The 18,897-nt window shown below is 63.7% G+C and overlaps 2 protein-coding genes across 2 annotated transcripts; both read left to right on the top strand.

Moving 5' to 3' along the window:
* Window positions 1-1,961: 1,961 nt before the first annotated feature.
* On the top strand, window positions 1,962-5,913 carry LOC128829352 (receptor activity-modifying protein 1-like). Its single transcript, XM_054014735.1, has 5 exons — window positions 1,962-2,039; window positions 3,493-3,531; window positions 3,990-4,016; window positions 4,670-4,811; window positions 5,559-5,913. The coding sequence occupies exons 1-5, from the start codon at window positions 1,982-1,984 to the stop codon at window positions 5,911-5,913; spliced, it is 621 nt and encodes a 206-aa protein (XP_053870710.1). The 5' UTR covers window positions 1,962-1,981.
* Window positions 5,914-7,843: 1,930 nt separating this feature from the next.
* Window positions 7,844-17,009, top strand: RAMP2 (receptor activity modifying protein 2). Its single transcript, XM_054014535.1, has 4 exons — window positions 7,844-8,023; window positions 10,996-11,118; window positions 13,401-13,503; window positions 15,726-17,009. Exons 1-4 carry the CDS (start codon window positions 7,957-7,959, stop codon window positions 15,979-15,981), a joined length of 549 nt encoding a protein of 182 aa, XP_053870510.1. The 5' UTR covers window positions 7,844-7,956; the 3' UTR covers window positions 15,982-17,009.
* The last annotated feature ends 1,888 nt before the right edge of the window (window positions 17,010-18,897 follow it).

The raw sequence follows: 18,897 nt of genomic DNA on the forward strand, positions 1-18,897 counted from the left end.
GCACTCCTCCCTTAACCCGCTCCCAGCGGTGAAACGCCCGCCCCAGCAGCCATCACCGCCCCCCCCCCCCCCCCGCCCCAGCACTGCCTGCCTTCCCTGGGGGCGGGGAGTCACTTCCCTCTCAAGTTGCCCTGGTAGAAACTTTCCCTGATGTTTCACTCAGACCGTTCCTTCCTCACCCTGCCACCACAGTCTGAGCCAGAGGGGAGGGATAGCTCAGTGGTTTGAGCATTGGCCTGCTAAACCCAGGGTTGTGAGTTCAATCCTTGAGGGGGCCATTTGGGGATTTAGTTGGGGATTGGCCCTGCTTTGAGCAGGGGGTTGGACTAGATACCTCCTGAGGTCCTCCCTTCCAACCCTGAGATTCTATGAGTGAGACTACTCCCTTCTCCTAGGCCGGATCCTCATCTGCTGTGAGTGGCCGTGTTCCTCTGGTGATGTGGGTGGCCTTGAGCTGCTTCACTCCAGCCAAGGGCCTGGCCCCCTGGGTTTGTTTCCTCACTTGCCCCCCTCTTGTCCCTGTACTGAATTGTCATCACCCTTCTTCGTATGTTTTGTTTGGACTTTTCCTTCCTCTCTGGAGTGAATCAGGGCCCTGCTGATGGTCTCAGGTTTACCTGCTGGAGCTGCTTGCTTTTGTTTGCGCTGCCCGGGATTTCTCCCACAGGGAAGGGGAGGCGCTCCCAGCTGCTGACATGGCTGGAATCCTGCCTCTGAGCTGGCCCTCTCCCCGCTCGGTGGCGCATGCACCTGCCCAGTCAGCAGTTTCAGGGCATAGCTGTAAGGCATTGCGGGCTGCAGCTAACGGAGAGCGAACTCCCCTCCTGCCCGATCCCTGACTTACCGTGATGCCTGTTCCCAGGAGCTGGAGAGAATCCTGGCCCAGCCCCGTTAGGTTCTGGTGCCGCACATCACCGCAGTATTAAGCACCCCTATATCACGTGTGTAGCTGGGGGAGGGGGGCAGAGGGGTCCAAGCATCAGTTTGAACAACCTGGAGCCCGAGTCTCACCTACCCTCCGGCCCTCCTATGCTGCTCTGGCAGAGTCCTGGGGCATTAAAGTGGGGAGAAATGGCTCCCCCACTCACAGCTCCTGGACTCTGCACGCCCCTGCTCACAGCCCTGATGTAAGGGGCATGTTGGGGGCACTGCCGGAGCACATCACACTGCGGCTCTCCGAGGGCATTTCAGGGGCAGGGCCCTCGACTAGAGAGAGTGCAAATGGGGCTAGACAACTCCCCATCCCCGCCCCAGGTGCAAGAACCCGGTCCCAAAACATTGTGTAACGACCAGCTGAAATCCCAGTAGGACCAGCCCAGCTCTGTGTCTTCCCGCGTAGGGTGACCAGCCAGCAAGTGTGAAAAATCGGGATGGGGATGGGGGGTAATAGGAGCCTATCTAAGAAAAAGACCCCAAAATCGGGACATCTGGTCACCCTATTCCCGTGGGAGACAGATTTGGTACCGGGAGATTTTCCGTGGGTGGGTTTCTTTGCTCTGTGTGGCTGCTCTGTTCCCCTCAGCCAGTGCCCCAGCTCTCCAGGGGCTTGGGCTGTTTTCCTAACAAAATGCATCCAGCAAAGAAGAGGCAAAGCTAGGAAGACATTGGAGCGGGTGAGCAGAAGTGCCTGGCACCAGTCAGCCATCAGCCTGTCCCCCAGTCCCGGAGCCTGGAGCGCTCCCTTGCCAACCCCCCAGACCCCTGCCCCATCCCAAGCAGAGGAACTGGCTCCCTCCCTCCCTGTACAGTTACCCGCAGCCTGGAGATCTCACTTGACCTCTTATCTGATGACTTTGGAGGCTGGAAGATCCAGCCCCTGGGAGAGTGCATGTTTTCCCTGCCCTCTTCCCTCCCATTGGCTGGGCGGCCGCCAATAGCCCAGGTGCTAGATGGGGCGATAAGTGGCTGGGGGATATCTGGGGAAGGACCCTGCTGCCCCTCTCCTGGGGAACTCTGCGCCCTGACCCCGCAGGTGGGGAGAATGCCTGTCCAGCCCCGGCACCTCTGTTACTGGCTGATAATCCCGCTCCTGCAGTGGGGTAAGGGTCCTGCTTGTGGGGCCAGGCCTGGCAGCTCCTGTTGGGCCCCTGCGGTCTGATCCCAGCGGGTTGGATGCCGAGCCTGGCTCCAGGCCTGACATGCTGCCCGGGCAGAGGGAGGCCGACCTGGCAAACCACCCCGGCTCCAGCTGCTGCATTTGTCTCGTCTCCCTCGCCCAGGGCAGGTGCTGCTGCTTTGTGACCCGGCTGGCCCCCTGGGGATGGTCCAGCTGCCTGGCATTGCCAGCATGAAGAGCCCAGCTCCTCGGGGAGCCGGTCCCCATCCCAGCACCCTGGCTGGTCGCCAGCCCTCCCTGCTGCTCCGGGGGGACGGGTGCCCAGTGGGGTCCCTGGTGCAGGCCCAGGGGTTCATGCAGCACCCGGCCGTGTGCACAGACCATGGAGTCAGACGAGGCAACGTCAGGGTGCGTCCCTCGGCCCATCGCTGCCTCCCGCACACGCAGCCCCCGCCCGGCTCCTCTGATGCCCTCAGCGCCCAGCTGGGAGGTCCGAGCAGAGGGCACGAGCGCTCTCCTTGTGTCCCGTCCCTAGGGCCCCGAAGGGCTGGGCGGGGGTCGGCTGCGTCGGGCTGACGCCTGTCCTGAGGGCTTGTTACCGTTTGGGAGGGGATACAGCCCATCTCCCCCGCCCCCCGCCCCCAGCAGGGCGCTCCTGGCTCTCGCGTCTCCCGTGGGTTTGGGTTCCTTTCTGCCGGGCTGTCCTGTTGGGGACCCCTCCCCACCCCAGGAGCCCTGAGCAGAGCGGGTGCCAAGCAGCTCTGAGGTGATTTGCGGCCAGTCGGCGGCCCCGGGGGCCGATCAGCATTTCATGCTCCCAGCCAGAGCCTCTCTTGCAGTGCTGAGAAAGCCCGTCCCGTGCCAATGCACCGAGAGCCACTGGGGGTCCTGGTGGGCTGGGGCTGGGCTCAGTGCATCCAAAGTCCTTGGGGGTGGATGGGACTGGCCCCCAGGGGTATGAGTGGGCGTGTGCCAGGGAGGGACACGCCAGCTCCTCCTGTGACACGGTCAGTCCCTGGGCATTTCCATCCTCTGCCTCCATCTCCGCCCTGCTAGACCCGCACCCCGGCTCTGCCCCACTCCCAGGCCTCGGAGCCGAGTTCGAGGTGATATTTGCTGCACACCTTCCTCCGCCCGGAAAATCAATCTGTCTGCTCCAGAACCAGCCCATCGGTGGCAGCGCCCCCGATGTTGGAGCCCGGCCCCCGCAGACAGCCCGGCTACAGCCGTGGGGGGTGCATCGCCTGATCACATGGGCCCTGCTCCCCACGGGGGGTCTCCCCAGGGCCCAGGGGAAGCCCCAGTCCGTCCCCTTCGGCATCTCCCTCTAAGCCGGGTCCTCCCCTCCGCTTGGGCAAGCGACAGGGCTGGGTGTGGCATGGCCTGTGGGGGCCCAAGGCCAGCTCTGCTGTGACCACTCTCGTCTCCTGCTGCAGGGCGCGGGGAGCTGACCTACGGAGACCTCGAGGATGAAAGTAAGAGTCCCCTGTATTCACCTCCCAAGGCGGGACCCCAGGAACAATTCTGGGGGGCTGATCCTGAGCTCCCTCCTTCACCCTGTGTCACAAATAGCACCTCCCCTCCCACCCTCCTGGTGCCCCCCCTCCTGCCCCTGAGGTGGGCGCTGTCAGGGATGCTGAAGTGCAGGCACCTGGGGGTCTTCCCCCAGCAGTAACCTGTTTCCCCAGAGCTCCCACCCAGTGCTGAGGGCACCCAGCTCCGTGGGGACCCCCTGCTCCTGGGGTGCTTTCCTGGGGGATTCCCCAAGGTCTTGGCTAGCGGGTAGAGCAGCCTGGGTGGGGTGGAGGGAGACGGTGCCCAGCGCTGCTGATGGTGCCCACACAGCTGAGACAGGGGCTGGACAGATTCACCCTGGCCAGGCCCCGCTGGCTCGCCCCCTCCCTGCTCTAATCCTTCCCCTTTGCTCTTGCAGATCATTACCTGTATTTGGAGGAGGAAGGTGAGTGATGCCCCCCCTGCACCCATCATGCCCAGGTGTCGTTCCCCCCAACAGGACTGGGGGGCTCTGCATGGGGGCACCGTGCACCACAGAGACACCCGCTGCCGCTAGACAGCAGCCGATGGTGCCTGGAGCTAACGGGCTCTGGCTCAGCCTGGGGGCAGGCCCCCGACCCACGAGCTACTGTCACAGCCCCGTGCCAGCAGCCTGCTAACACTGAGACTTGTTCTCCGGGCCCCGACCCTGCTAGGAGGCAAGGGACAAAGGCACTTTCCTGGATCCATCCTGCCCAGCCCAGCCCGGACTGTGGGAGCTGAGTATCTGGCCAGGCCTCTGGGATCTCGTGGCTTAGCTGGGGCTCTCAGAACAGCCTCTCCGGGGAGCCAGGGGCTGGTTCTGATGCTGCCAGGCCGAGGCGAGGGGCACGCTCTGGACTCCGCTGGGCTATGGGAGGGGACGGGAGTTGTGCTGCAGGGGGCAGAACTAGTGGACGGAGCTGCGGGTTGGGGTCCTTCATTCCCCCAGGCTATGTTCCTTGCCAGGAAACGGGGTAGAGCAGGCTAGGCTGGCATGGCAGTGCCGGGGCCTCCGCCCTGCCCAGAGCTCTGCCCCGGCTCCTCCGGGGTGACTAACAGGCAGATCTCTCTCCCTAGGCCCCTTTGCCGAGGAGGGCGGGTCAGCCCACTGCAGGGACACCTACCTGGAGTGGATCACCCTGTACTGCTGGACCACCTTCCACGCCACAGTCATGGCCACGCCAGAGTGGAGCCGGTGTCAGTGGGAGCAGATCGGCAGGTCTGGACGCCCGTCCGCCCCCGACAGATCCGCGCTTCCGAGGCGCTCTGGGGCTGGGAGCAGAGTGCATGTAGTGCCGGGGCACGGGCAGGCGCCAGGGGAGAGCATCGCCTCGCTGGGGTTTGCTCTTAGACGGGCTCTGGGACCCCGAGCACCCCGGCTTGGTAACGATCCCGTGGGGGAAGGGGATTTTCAAACAAGTCAGCGCTGCTGTGTGTCCTGTTTCCCTGCGCGCAGTTGTCAGCATGCTGAGAGCAGGGCGCATTGTGCAGTGCCTCTGGTGCGTGTTGCCTCCCGCGTGCGGGGGGGTGTGCAGCACACCATCGGCTGCCTGTGGTGTCCCGCGTGTGTGTGGGGGTGCGGTGCACCATCGGCTGCCTGTGGCGTCCCGCGTGCGGGGGAGGGGGTGTGGCACACCATCGGCTGCCTGTGGCGTCCTGCGTGCAGGGGGGTGTGCGGTGCACCATTGGTGTCCCGCGTGCGGGGGAGGGGGTGCGGCGCACCATCGGCGGGGTGCGGCACAGGCTGCGGGCTGGTGGCTGCTCAGCTCCCAGCAGTGGCTGCATTGCAGGGTGCTCAGTGCATGCGGTTTGCGGCGCACGAGGACCCTGCGGGTGAACGGTGCCCTGCCGCTGCTGTTACCGGATGCACAGTCAGTGCCCGGCTTGGGGCTTGTTTGGGCCACCGCGCTGGGTGCTGCTGAGCCCGGCCAGGCTCAGCCTCACGTCCCCTCCTCTCCCTCCCCAGGATCTACAGCGACCTCTCCAACTGCACCGTGCTGATGGCCGAGGCGCTCTCCTGCCCCTGGCCCAGCCCTGCTCTTGACTCCTTCTTCCTGCAGATCCACATGGAGTATTTCACCAACTGCACCGTGCCTGCCAGCTCCCAGCCCAGCCAGCCACCTCTGGGGCCCGTCCTAGCCATGGCCGCCGTGCCTGCCTGCCTGACCCCTCTCCTGGTTGCTCTCACGCTCCGCAAGGCCAGGGAGGCTGAGCCAAAGCCAGACCGGCCCCTCCCCGCGGCACCATCTGTGCTCAGCAGACAAAGGGCTTCTTCTCGCACAGTCCTGGGCATCAACTGGAAAGGGAGAGAGAGTGTCTAGTGTTTGGGGGGGGGGGGGGTGCTGGGAGCCAGGACTCCTGGGTTCTATCCCTGGATCAGGGAGGGGAGTGGGGTCTAGTGTTTGGGGGGGAGGTGCTGGGAGCCAGGACTCCTGGGTTCTATCCCTGGATCGGGGAGGGGAGTGGGGTCTAGTGATTGGGGGGGGGGATGCTGGGAGCCAGGACTCCTGGGTTCTATCCCTGGATCGGGGAGGGGAATGGGGACTAGTGGTTAGAGTAGGGGGGCTGGGAGTTCTGTTCCCAGCTCTGCCCTGGACTCCCTGAGCCCCTCCCCTCGCTGTAAGAGGGGCAAGCAATGCTGCCGGGCCCAGGGGGCGGCTGGGCTGGGGAGGGGGAGTACGCAGGGCCCTGCGGGGGGAGGGGCGGAGGGACAGTGGGCATGTTGGTTGCTTTCCAGGCCCAGGGGTGATTACAGGTGCTGAACCCAGACCCCTGCAGCCTTGGCCTGTCCAGAGCACTCAGCCGGTGCGGACACACCTGGAGCAGGTCCCAAGTCCAGTGGGGCAGCGATCGCAGGCTCTGCCCCATTCCCACAAGCCGGCTTCTCCTCAGCAGCCTCCAGGCCCTGCTGCAGCCGTCCGCATGCCCTGCCCGGACTTGAATCCCCCGGGGCAGGAGCCAGGAGAACAGGCTTTGGCTGGCAGAATGTGTGGGAGAGGGGGTGAGCTCCGGGGGAGAATCACATGAGCAAGTGACAGCATGGCCCTGTCTAAACTCCAGCACTCCAGCTGACATCAGTGGGTGTTTCCTTGGCAGGGAAGCTATCCGCCGAACTCCAGCCTTGGCTCCAGACAACAAAGAACGGGATCCAGGGGCTCTAACCCCGAATCCACCCCATGCGCTGGGGCGTTATCCGTTCCAGATGTGGCTGCTTTCCAGTGAACGGCTGGGAGCTTCCTGGAACCAGCTCCGATGGTGCAGCCCAGCACTAATTGGCCAGTGACTCAAGGACATTTCCAATGAAAGCCTAATGCACAGAGTGATAGGATCTTCCTAACCGCGAGCCTTTTGCCCTGTGATTTACACACAGTATGGGAGTTCCAGAGACTGACTTTTAAAGGGGAAATGCTGGAATCAAATGCTGTCTCAGGCCACAAGTGACATGAGTTTGTCTGGTCTCAGCCTGATCCCTGCAGGAGTGCATCACAGACCTACCGCACCGTGTGGTGTCATTCTCAAGTGTTCACTTCTGCTTGGGGGTGCCCAGGGCTGGGCTAGCAGGGGGGCTGCAGGTTGGGAGTGAGGGACACTGGCAGAGCTGTGGGGAGCCCAGGGCTGGGCTAGCAGGGGGGCTGCGGGTCGGGATTGAGGGGCACTGACACAGCACATTTGTCTTCACTAAGCAGCTGTTAGTACCCCACCCCCACTTTGGTAACTTCCCTTGGAGGCCCCAGTGGTGCTGTGAGGCCTCCTGGCACCCGGGGCAGGTGTCCCAGTGCTGCCCCATCTCGCCCCTTTCCGCAGGGCAGTGGAGGGACTGGCTCCTCCCCAGGCTGATGGGGAGTGGGCAAGTGGTGTTTGGAAGGGCTTGGCACATTAGCCAGGCCGTGCCCGCGGCCCCACAGCTTGCTAATGGCAGTGCCCGTCCTGGGCTAGTGCACGTTCTGTGTTCGCTCCTTGGAGCCAATGGATTTCACAACCCAGCCCAGACGGGATTAAAGGGATATACAAGTAAACAAACAGTGGGCTTCGTAAACGCTGCTGGGCGGTGGAGGGAGCGGAGCCTCTCCCACCGGCCCCAGCTGCGAGGGGTGACGCGGGGAGCCGCCCGGGGCTGGCGAAGGCTCGGTGCCCCCGAGGAGCCATGCCCAGCTGGCGGAGCACGCACCTAGCAGAGCCGGGCCCGGCAGGCGGACTGTTCTGACGGGCGTCCCACGGGGAGGTCTGGTTTAAGGCAGCACTGAGTAATCTCATTTTTCACACGTCTCCTGTAGTCACTACCAGCCCTGTCAGAGGAAAGGAGTTGCTTCCTGTTATTTCCGTTGAAATAGCTGTCCCGGCCATTAGCAGGCAGGCTTTGCAGGATGGCACTTTGCAGACAGACCGGCTCTGGCAGGCTCTGCCCCGGGCTCCTGCTGTTGCTGCTCTGGGGTAAGTGCTGCAGGCAGGCTGGGTCCACTCCGGCTCCAGGAGTTTGGGGGTGGGGAGGCTGCAGCTTTGGGCCACTTGGCAAAGCAAGACTTGGCTCCAACTTCTGCAAGCCAGACCCCTCTGGAGCCCCAGGGTGCTCTGTGTGCTGGGGGGGGGGTCCAAAGGGGCCCATAGCTAGCACTAACCCAGCCCCCAAGGTCTAGCTCCCTAATGCACACGAGGTCCTGGGGCAGGAATGGGCTATTGGGCTCAGAGTGACCCCTCCGCCCTGGACTGTGTGAAAGGGGGGGCTTGAAGGGAGGGGTCTGCAGCCTGTGCGGAGGATAAGGCCTTAGGGACCCCTCCCTCCCGTGCTGGGAGCCCAGGGCTCCATTCCCAGCTCTGGCCCTGGCTGCTCCTGTATCCTCAGGCAGGTCCCTGCCCTTTCTGTGCCTCAGTGTCCCTGGGGGTGTGATGGAGGTTGGGGCCCAGGAGGGGCTGGGAGATTGGTAGCTGGGTTTTGTGCAGCGCTGTTACAATGCACGTGACAGTGCCCGGGACCCTGCTCTTGGAGGGGCAGGCGCGTGTCTGCGAAGAGATGCAGCTCCCTGGGACCGGCTGGGACGCCCCTCGCTATTCCGCACCCCTGGGTCTGGTCAGCGCTGGCACCTGGCAGCGGCGCGTCACCACCGGACGGTTCTCTTGGCTCAAGGCCTTTGGTTCTTCCCTGCTAATTAGTGGCACAAACACACACGGACCTTAATGAAGCTCAGACTGGCAGAGATTCCCAGTCAAAGCGGGAAAGGCCCCAGGACGGATGAGCCAAAGGGGCTGCATGAAACGGCTGCCCGGGGCCTGGCCCGAGAGGTGCTAGAGACAAGTGCGACAGGCCTCTCGCCGGCCAGCTGCCTCGCCCCAGAGCCCAGCGCTGTGGCTGGGCTGGGTTTGCTCCTACCCCGACATGCTGACGGGAGCAAGAGCCGCTTGCTGTGAGATCCTGCAACTGCAGGAACAGATGGAGAGACAGCAAGAGGCCAGTCCCAGCCCCACAGACCAGCCCCCCAGCCCCGCTGAGCCCTGGACCAGCCCCCCAGCCCCACTGAGCCCTGGACCAGCCCCCCAGCCCCATGGACCAGCCCCACTGAGCCCCAGGCCAGCCCCATTGCCCCATGGACCAGCCCCCCAGCCCCACTGAGCCACAGACCAGCCCCCAGTCCCCAGCCTCATTGTCCCATGGACCAGACCCAGACTAGCCCCGGACCAGCCCCACTGAGCCCCGGACCAGCCCCACTGAGCCACAGACCAGTCCCCAGCCCCATTGTCCCATGGACCAGCCCCACTGAGCCCCAGATTAGCCCCGGACCAGCCCCACTGAGCCCCAGATTAGCCCCGGACCAGCCCCCCAACCCCACTGAGCCCCAGCCCAGTCCCACAGACCAGATCCCAGCCCCATTGTCCCATGGACCAGCTCCCCAGCCCCACTGAGCCCCAGCCCAGCCCCCAGTCCCACAGACCAGCCCCCAGCCCCACTGAGCCCCAGCTCAGACCCTTAGCTCTGCTGAGCCCCAGTCCAGCCCCACGGACCAGCCCCACTGAGCCATGGACCAGCTCCAGCAAATCCCAGACCAACCTCCAGCCCCACTGAGCCCTCGACCAGTCCCCAGCCCTGCCATGCCACAGCCCCTCCTCTTGCAGTCTGTGAACCCCTGGCCAGACTCTCATCTTGCCCTGGGGACGAGCTGGGGTGACTCCAGGTTCTCCCCGGGGGTCACCACACTCCCAGCCTGGCCCCAGTCGGTCCGGGAGTCATCAGCACTGGGTGCCACAGGCTCACAGAGCCCCTCTGAGTCGAGGTATTTACTGCCCTGCCCAAGGACACAGACTCAGCCCCGTAGTCCCTGTCCCAGTCAGGAAGGGGTGGGGGGAGGGGGAGCAGCTGGGAAATTGAGGGGGGCCCAAGGGGGAGCCGAGCAGGTCGGCCTACGGAGTGAAGTCTCTTGTTCGGGGCCCCAGGCCCTTAGCACCCTCAGTGGAGCCCCCCGTCCCCCAAAACCTCAGGGACTCAGAGACCCCCAGCCACAGCCAGCCCTCTGGAAGCCGCTACCAAACTGGTCACTGGGGCCGTCTATACATCATCCAAGCTGGAACTGCAGGGGCAGCAGCCCCCGCCCCACTCCCCACACCCGGACCAAGGGGGAGGCTCCTCCACCCCACGCCATGGCAGCTGGCACCATGGGCAGCCTCCACGGAGAAGCCATGGACTGCACAGGCCACTGAGACCAGCTCCCCGCTGGCCCCAGGGGTCCCAGGGGAGGCACTGATGGGGCAGTGCGTGGGGAGCTGGCAGCCAGGGCAGAGAGCAGAGGGGCAGGGCCCCTGAGCCCTCTGCAGTGGGGTGGGGTGATCCCTGCCTGGGGAGCTGGGCTAACCCATGTGCAAAGAGGAGAGGCGCTCATGGGAGGCGCCGTATGGGACTGGAGCTTCTCCGCCCTGCCGGTGGCTCCAGCCCGCACCCCCTTCGCTTCCCCTTTCTGCTCCCACGCCCACCCCTGCTGCAGCTGCCTGGCTGGGCTGTGGGCGTGTAGCGGGTGCTCAGGCCAGCGCTCTGACAGGGCTGTTCCTTCTAGCCCTGTGGCCTTGCCGCCCTGGCTGGCTCCTAGTGAGACACACCGAGCCAGGAAGCCCTGGGGGGCCCCAGGGGGGGTTGGGCTGAGCGATGGAGCCGCCAGAGGTGGGAGGAGTGGGAGCCGGGGTGGGCTGGGCTCAGACCTGCTTCTAGCCCACACAGATCACCCCAGCGCTGCCCCTTCTCTGGTGTCTCCTCTAGAATGGAAAACCCCCTTGCGCCCCGTCCGGATTCCTGGTTAAAGGGACCCAGGGACGGGACCCAGGGATGTCGCTGCCCCCCGCGAGCCGCCAGTTGGGGCAGGGCACCTGGCTGGGCAGCAGCAAACCCGTGGGCTGTGTCTCACTGAGGTTCCCCCCTCCTGCAGAGGCTCTCGGGAGCGGGCTCCATCCCGCAGGCACCGCCACGCCGGGAGCCAACGAGTCTCTGGCTGAGCGCCAGAACTGGACAGTGACTGAGTCTGAGGATCTGCTCCTCAACATGACCGCGGGTAAGTGCCAGGAGTGCCCGGCCGCGGGCGGAGCAGTGAGACGGAGCTCGCCGTGCTGGGACCAAGCCGGGACTCCAGGGATTCCTCCCCTGGCGCTGGCTAGCAAGTCTCTGCCCGGCACCCGTCTCCCGTTGTCAACGAACGGGCGGCGCAGCTGGGCCATCGCCCCGGGCGTCTCCAGGCTCCATCAGCGCTGGGAACCACTGACCCGTGTCGACTCAATGGCTTGTGTGTCCTGCCCCACCCCGCGCCCTGCAGGCCTGAGAGCTCCCAGGGAGGAGACGCTACCAGGGCAGGACCGGGGACTTGCACGTGGCACCTGGAGGCAGCGGGGATGGGCACAGTAACATGCCCTGAGAATGCCAGGGTCCTGGGCACATAAGTGCTGCTGAATCCCTCCAGCCCTCACAGGCCCCCTCCCCAGCCCACCGCCTAGTGCCATCCAGCCAGTCCCTCAGGCTGGGGCTTTGCCACTGGGCAAGGTCCATACTGCACCGCCCTGTGCCAGGGCCCACCCTCAGCCCTGTCGGATGGAGAGCCTCAAGCTGCCTGCAGTGACTCCGGAGCACGAGCACCAGCCTCAGGGCAGCCTGTTACTGCGCCGGATTGGCTGAGCTCCGTGCTTAGATCTCACCAGCCTATTATCCAGTGTGAGCTCCTCCGGTACCATAACAACCTTAACGGGGAGTCACAGCCAGTCCCCTGGGGTACCCCTTGTCTGGCCACCCAGGGGCACCTGCCTGTGTGAGAGACGGTCCCTTGCACCAAGAATCACAGCAATATTCAGTTCACTTACCACCTCAGATCTCACACCAAAGACAATGCTTGTAGCCAATCCGATAATGAACTACATGACGTAGTTCTTATAACTAGGAAAAAGGAAACACGAGAGTTATTCACAAGGTTACAGCAGGTAAACACACATGCACAAGCTTATGTTTCAAAGGGTACTAGAAGCTTCTATAATAAGCAAGCTCTGTATGTTCTTGTCACGGAGTATTGGGGGACTCAGGGCCCTGCACCCCCGGCTTCCTGCGATTCACCATGACTCTCAGCCAGCCAGTAAAGCAGAAGGTTTATTTGGATGACAGGAATACAGTGCAAGACAGGTCTTGCAGGCACCGACAACAGGGACCCCCTCAGTTAGGTCCATCTTGGGGTCCCCGGGCATCCCAGCCCAGCCCCCCTTGGGAGGTCAGAGCCATCTCTGCCCCCCAGCCCTCTCTCCCTGCCTGCTTCCAGCACTCTGCCTTCAGCGACCCCTCCCACAGCCTTTGTTCAGTTTCCCGGGCTAAGGAGTCGCCTCCCCTTCAACCCCTTCCTGGGTTCTCATGTTACACACTCAGGTATGCGCCCTCGGGCAGATCCCATCCTGCAATGCAGACTATCCCAGAACACTCCCCTGTCAGCATTCACAGACCACCGTGAGAAACAGGCCCAGTTCGTCACAGTTCTTTAGGACTAATCCAGGCTAAGCAGCTGGGGAAGCCCGTGCTTCTGCCTAGAAAATTTGCCCCCAGAGTCGAAGCAGCATGGAGACCCAGTTCCTTCTTGTCAGGGGTCTTTATTCCCCTCTTCCCCTGTGCTCTGAGCTGCAAACTCAGCTGATGGGAGGAATCCACTTGCACGACTCATCTCCGTGGGGGGTCAAGAGCAGAGCCACCAAGTCTTCTGCCCTCTTTAACATCCCACAATAGTGCGTCGGGTGTCGCTGGACCTGCCCTGCCAGGCAGAATGTAACACCCGTGCTACAGATCAGCACGTGGCACTAGTGAAAGTCCCTCTCCTGGCTGGGGATTTACACGGTCAGAGAGGCTCTCCATATGGCAGCTCAGCTATTCCCTTACAGACATACGTGAGATAGTGCCAAGAGCCGCTCACAAGCATCCAATAAACACAAACCCCCATTCTTATAGCTCTACTGCCTGCTTGAACCCCACGAACCCCCAGGGGAGCCAGCCTGAGCCCCGCTGTGTATTTGTCAGTGGTCAGTTGAGACATGGGGACCTTGGCATGAGCTGGCACCTGGCCTGCCAGCATCACAGAGGGGGCCCCTAGAGACACCCCTGCTGGGAGTTGGTGTGCGAGCAATGGGGAGGGGTAACTGAGAAGGGGACTCCAGGCTTGGGCAGGGGGGAGCTGCTTGAATCAGTCAGAGACCAGCCTTGCCAGCTTTGTCCCGGTCGCTGCCTGTCCCAAGGGGTGGGCGCTCTGCCCACCGGGTAGCACTGGGCTCCCAGGCCCGAGCCAGCTGCCAAGAGCTTTGGTTTTCTTCTTTCCAGATGAGTTGTACAATCTGACAGCCTTCATTTGCTGGGCCAATTTCAGTCACTGGATGATGAACGTGACCAGGGCGCGGCTGTGTGAATGGAGAGTCATCAGCAGGTACCGCCGGGGCCGGGGGATTGGCCAGCCCCGAGCATGAAGCCGCACGGTGGCGTTTGCTTGTTGGTTCCCAGCAGAGCCCTTTCCACCATGCACCAGCCTGTGAGCTGCAGAGAGCCCCGAGCAGCCCAGCAGAGGCGCGGGGAGCAAAGCACACAGGGCTCTCAGACCCAAGAGGCTGGGAACCCAGCAGAGAACCTGCCTCTGGGTGATGCCATGTGGGGTGGCAGGGGTGTGCGTCCCACTGGCTGTACCGGGCCCCACTGAGCCCGACACCCGGCTGGGGCTGGGGATTGTTTTCTGCAGGGAACGTTGAATGAAAGGAAAAGGCTGGTTTTGTTCCCGATTTCCGATGCGCCGGCGCTGAGTGGAACTGTTAGTCTCCAGCCGTGTGGCCACCAAAGGGGCATGAGGTGTTTGGGGAACAGGCCCAGCTGGTTTGAAAAGACCGAAATCCCCAGCAGCCCCACCCGAGCAGCCCGAGGGTCCAAGGTGCTGGAGCCTCTTTCCCCAGGCTGGGGCCAGCTGCCCTGCCTCCTGCCTGGCACCTGTGACCCGCTGGCCGCTTGGACCTGTGAGTTCGCCGAGCACTCGGGTGTGTTAATGGACACTGATTTCCAGAGCCGTGTGGAGCACCTAGCATCACAGGGAGGGGGCGAGGAAGGGGGGGTCAGGATGGGAGGGGGACGGAGAGGGGACGTTGGGATGGGGATGAGGAAGAGGAGAGGGAGGGGGCAAGGAAAGGTGGGTCGGGATGGGGATGGAGAGGGTCAGGATGGGAGGGAGATGGGGAGGGGACGTTGGGATGGGGATGAGGAAGAGGAGAAGGAGGGGGCGAGGAAGGGGGGGTCGGGATGGGAGGGAACGTTGGGATGGGGATGAGGAAGAGGAGAGGGAGGGGGCGAGGAAGTGGGGGTCGGGATGGAGAGGGTCAGGATGGAAGGGGACGGGCAGGGGAAGTTGGGATGGGGACGAGGAAGAGGAGGGGGGACGAGGAAAGGGGGGTCGGGATGGGAGGGGGATGGAGAGGGGACGTTGGGATGGGGATGAGAAAGAGGAGAGGGAGGGGGCGAGGAAAGGGGGGTCGGGATGGGGATGGAGAGGGTCAGGATGGGAGGGAGACGGGGAGGGGACGTTGGGATGGGGACGAGGAAGAGGAGAGGGAGGGGGCGAGGAAAGGGGGGTCGGGATGGGGATGGAGAAGGTCAGGATGGGAGGGAGACGGGGAGGGGACATTGGGATGGGGACGAGGAAGAAGAGAGGGAGGGGGATTCCACCTGGCAGGCAAAGCTGAAACACAGGGTGGGTGTCCTTGTAGCTGGTTTCCAAGGCGGGCAGCACTTCGGCTGTGTCTGCCTCCCAACAAGCCCAGCCCCGGCAAAGCCCAGAGCTGTCAACTGTACCCTGCTCCCCAGGGGCCTGCTGGTCCTCGGCCTGGCCCGCTGAGGAACCCAACCCACCTGCTGCTTTGCTCGGCGCAGGTCTGGCGTCAGCATGGCCTGTGGAGAGCCGGGTGTGGCTGAAACATGCGGCACTTGCGTGTTCCCTGCGCCCTAGCTCCTCTCCAGCCCCCCGCGCGCTCCCACGGCACAGCTTGAAGGCGTGTGCCTGGCTTTGTGCGTGCCCTGTGGGCAGGGCTGGGGTGGGGTGTGGTTCTAGTGGGCAAGGAACCACACCGGGACTCAGGTCCTGGGTTAATTCCCAGCTCTGCTGCATGATCTTGGGCAAGCCATGGCCCTTCCCGTGCCTCGGTTTCCCCATCTGTACAAGAGGGCTAATGAGGCTGCCTCCTTTATGCAGCTCAGTGGGTGAGAGGAGCCAGGCTCCACCCACCCTGCCCAGCCAGCCCCTGGCAGTACGACCCAACAGGCCAGTCAGGGAGTCTCACACATGACAACTGATGGGCTCAGTTCCCTGCGTTCCCCATTTCCACCCGTGCAAAGCGGCTGCAAAGAGCCACCGGAGCACGTAGCAGCGTCCTCCCCACGTTGCCTGGGGCCCGTGGCTGTGTGAGGTGCAGGGTAGCGGGGAGTTGGGAACGAGGCGGTTGTATGCTGGGGGCAGGGCAAAGCAGCCAGCCCTGCGGAAAGGGACCGTCCTGGCACAGTGAGCCAACCCAGCTCCTCAGCTGCGGTTCTTGCTGGTCCACAGCCAGTTTACAGCACCAGATAATGCATCAGTCCCGTAGGAAACTCCCCAGCTTGTCCCCTCTCCCCCCCCAGGCCATACAGCGACCTCCGCAACTGCCTGGAGACCTTCGCCGAAAAACAGAATTACGGCTACCCCAACAGCATCGCCGAGGAGCGCATCGTCCAGGGCCACCGCACTTACTTCAAGAACTGCACCCAAGACTACCCCGTCTTCCTCGACCCACCAGAGGACGTGCTGCTGGCCCTCATCGTCACCCCCATCTGCCTCATCCCTTTCCTGGTCACCCTGGTGGTGTGGAGGAGCAAGGACGGCAAGATGCAGTCCTGAGCGCCGAAGGGCTCCGGGGGTGCCAGAGGCATCGCCAACGTGTTAGAGAACCAGACCTGGCTCGAACCTCTGACCCGACCTGACCTTGCCCCACGGGAGCCAGCCCCGGGCCTTCGCCTGCTGGCTGAGCTCCAGCGCTGGAGAGGCTGGGAGGCCCGAGTGCTCCACCCCACCTCTGCAGCGCTCGCTTCCGGCTGGGACTGGAACCACCGCTCCGCTCCCGCCGCTTCCAACCTGGCCACAAGCAGGAGCCGGCAGAGGCCCCATCGCGCAGGCCCTACTGCCAGGCCCCACAGTTCGGAGACGCTTGGAGAACCAGCCCAGAGCGGCCCCCTCCAAGTCCCTGGAGCATCCTCCATCTCTGGCTGAACGCCCAGGGTTTGTACCACGCTGTACCCGCTCAAATGAGGTTACAGCGCTGGGCTTCCAATCCCAGGCCTCTAGACCTCACCGACGCCAGCAGGAGGAGAGAGCCTCGTGGGCGATTCTGCTCTGGATCTCACCCCTACGTATCCCCCTACCGGGGTCCCACTCGCAGCTCACCGCAGCTTAACAAGTGCAAACCCCCTCCAGCAGCCCCAGCGCCATGGAGAGTTCGCCCTCCTGTGTCGTCCTGATCTGCACTGAGCAGCGGGCGGGGGAAGCCCGGGGGGACTGACTTACAGAGTGGCTCCAGTTCCATGCGGAGAGGGGTCACATCCTCCAGAGAAACCCCCTCCCCTCACACGGTTGCTTTGCCTTCTAGGCCCCACCAGCAAGCAGAGGTTGCTATGCCAGGGCTGGCGTCATGGGTGCATGAAGGGGGCCCCTCGCCTTGCATTGCTGACAAAGCCTTGTGTTTCGGGACAGGACGTCATGCCAGGGCAGCGGGTTTCCCCTGCCCTGTTTATGGGGCTCTGATGCCAGGGGCAGGCTCCCTCGCCATGTGACACCAGAGGCTGCGTGCCTCTTTTACTGTTTTTTCTGATCCCCTTTGCAAACAGGCTCCCTGGTTAACCAGCTGGAGATTAAAGACCTTCCCTTCCCGAGCCCCGGCGCTTCCTTTCGCCGTTCGGTTTCTTGCCTTGGCTGCTGCAGACATATGGGAATTAGAGACAACCCCCAGCCCTTCCCCCCCTGCCAGCTGGGCAGTGCCCCCCTTGGTGCCCGGGGCCACAGTCCCCCCGGGAGTTGGCTGGAACTGGATTCAGTCTCCCCTTCAATTTCGTGGCACTGAGCAGGGACTCGGGGCTGGTCATAGGCTCCTCCGGGGCCAGCTGGTGGCTTACAGACCTCTTGGCCCATGGCACGTTGCTGGGTGACATGTGGGCCCCGCGATTCCCTCTCTTGGATAATGACACTGAGTCCAGCGACCTGCCCCGCGAGCTGCCAAGGACCTCGTCGTGCAGGGGCTCCCTGATGGCCTCGGCCTGGGTACCTCAAACAAAGCAGCGCTGGGGAAGTGCTAGGGGAGCTGGCTCCCCTCCCATCAGGGCTGGAGCCAGGCAGACTCCGGGGTCGGGGTGGGGCCAGGTTCCCTTGGAGCAGTGCAGAGAGCAGGGCTGGGAGAGAATCGGTGCCGGCAGAGGCCTGCGCAGGTTACTTGTGGGCAGGTCTGTGTTTGTGCAGGACCCGGCCACGCCTGCGTCTGGGCACATCTCGTTTGCTAAGGGGTGGGTGTGTGTGTGTGTGTGTGTGTGTGTGTGCGTGCGTGCGTGCGTGCGCCCAGCCTGTTGGGTAGCTCCACTGTACCTGGCTCTGCAGTCTGGGGAGCCGTGGCCGGTAGCCCACACCGGGCCTTTTCTCTCTTGCCAGCCCTGCTGCTCTCCCTGGCCTACTTGCTGGGTGGCCTGTGCCCTGAAAATGCTGCGGGTTTAAATGTCAGTGCCTCCTCCAGGCTGAGCATGGGACGTGTGGCTTAGTGGGCCCCTCCTGTCCGCCTGGGCTGTTGCCAGTCTGGGTGGCACCCGGAGCCAAGGGGGAGGGGAGCCCCTCCGCAGCAGCGTTCGCTCTCAGATCCAGACCGAGAGTCAGTCCCATTCCGGCGCGCAGCCTGGCCCCAGTTTGCCACAGGCCCTCGAACGTGTGGGTGGTGGCTCCAGGCAGGAGTGTCACAGAGCCTGGAAAGCACCCACAGGGGTCCTGCCCCAGCTGGGCCGCTTATCTGCCTGCATCCACCCGGTGAGGTGGGGTGCACCCACAGTCAGCTCCCCCCGGGTTGGACCCCACGTCGCTCCCTTTGTGGGGCCAGGCGGTAGCTTGTTCTTGCTGGGGTTGGTGTGTAGGGTGGGCCGTGACTCCCTGACTTTGTTCCCTAATGCTCCCAGCCTCACCAGGCTCTCACTACTCTCCCCTAGTGTCTGGGCTCGGGCAACCCTTGACCAGGAGTCGCTCCCAGGGCTCTGGGTGGGCACCAGGCCTCCCTCCTGCCCAGCAAGGCAGCAGCACGTGTGCAGGAGGGAGATGAGCCTGCCTCTGCAGTTCCCTTTCCTGCCCAGACAGTTGGGGAACAAAGCCCCCAGGCCCTCTCTGCTGGCTCCTTCCTTCCTCCTCTCGCCCACTGTCCACTCCGCGCAGTGAACAGAAGTCCTCTGGGATGCGACACTGGGGTCTGGCCAGGTCTCTGCAGCTCCCAGGAACGCCCTGTGCTGTGTCCCTCTGGGGGAGCCTCTGCTTAGCTGACAGCAGGGGCCCAACATGGCCTCAGAATGAGCCTCGGGCAGGTGAGGGGGGAAGGACCCAGTGAGCATTTCCAGAGGGCCCTCAACAGCTCTGCCGCCCAGCAGTCAGAGCCCAGTCTGCCACAGGGGATGGAGGCTCTCCAGGCTGGGCCCAGCCTGTGTCACCCCATGTCCCACTCTGTTCTGATCTGAGAGCAGGGCTCCCTGCTGGCACCTGGCTCCTCCCAGAGCCCTGGGCCAAGGTGATGAGGGGAGT

This window comes from Malaclemys terrapin, chromosome 25, assembly GCF_027887155.1.
Source record: "Malaclemys terrapin pileata isolate rMalTer1 chromosome 25, rMalTer1.hap1, whole genome shotgun sequence".
In the NCBI taxonomy this organism is placed as follows: domain Eukaryota; kingdom Metazoa; phylum Chordata; order Testudines; family Emydidae; genus Malaclemys; species Malaclemys terrapin.

What these genes read in the sequence shown, in the direction of transcription:
- RAMP2 (XM_054014535.1), top strand. Translation starts at nt 7,957, where the DNA reads ATGGCACTTTGCAGACAGACCGGCTCTGGCAGGCTCTGCCCCGGGCTC. An exon ending in CCTGCTGTTGCTGCTCTGGG is followed by an intron (nt 8,024 to 10,995) that starts GTAAGTGCTGCA and finishes CCCCTCCTGCAG; the next exon opens with AGGCTCTCGGGAGCGGGCTC. An exon ending in GAATGGAGAGTCATCAGCAG is followed by an intron (nt 13,504 to 15,725) that starts GTACCGCCGGGG and finishes CTCCCCCCCCAG; the next exon opens with GCCATACAGCGACCTCCGCA.
- LOC128829352 (XM_054014735.1), top strand. Translation starts at nt 1,982, where the DNA reads ATGCCTGTCCAGCCCCGGCACCTCTGTTACTGGCTGATAATCCCGCTC. An exon ending in CCTGTATTTGGAGGAGGAAG is followed by an intron (nt 4,017 to 4,669) that starts GTGAGTGATGCC and finishes CTCTCTCCCTAG; the next exon opens with GCCCCTTTGCCGAGGAGGGC. An exon ending in CAGTGGGAGCAGATCGGCAG is followed by an intron (nt 4,812 to 5,558) that starts GTCTGGACGCCC and finishes CTCCCTCCCCAG; the next exon opens with GATCTACAGCGACCTCTCCA.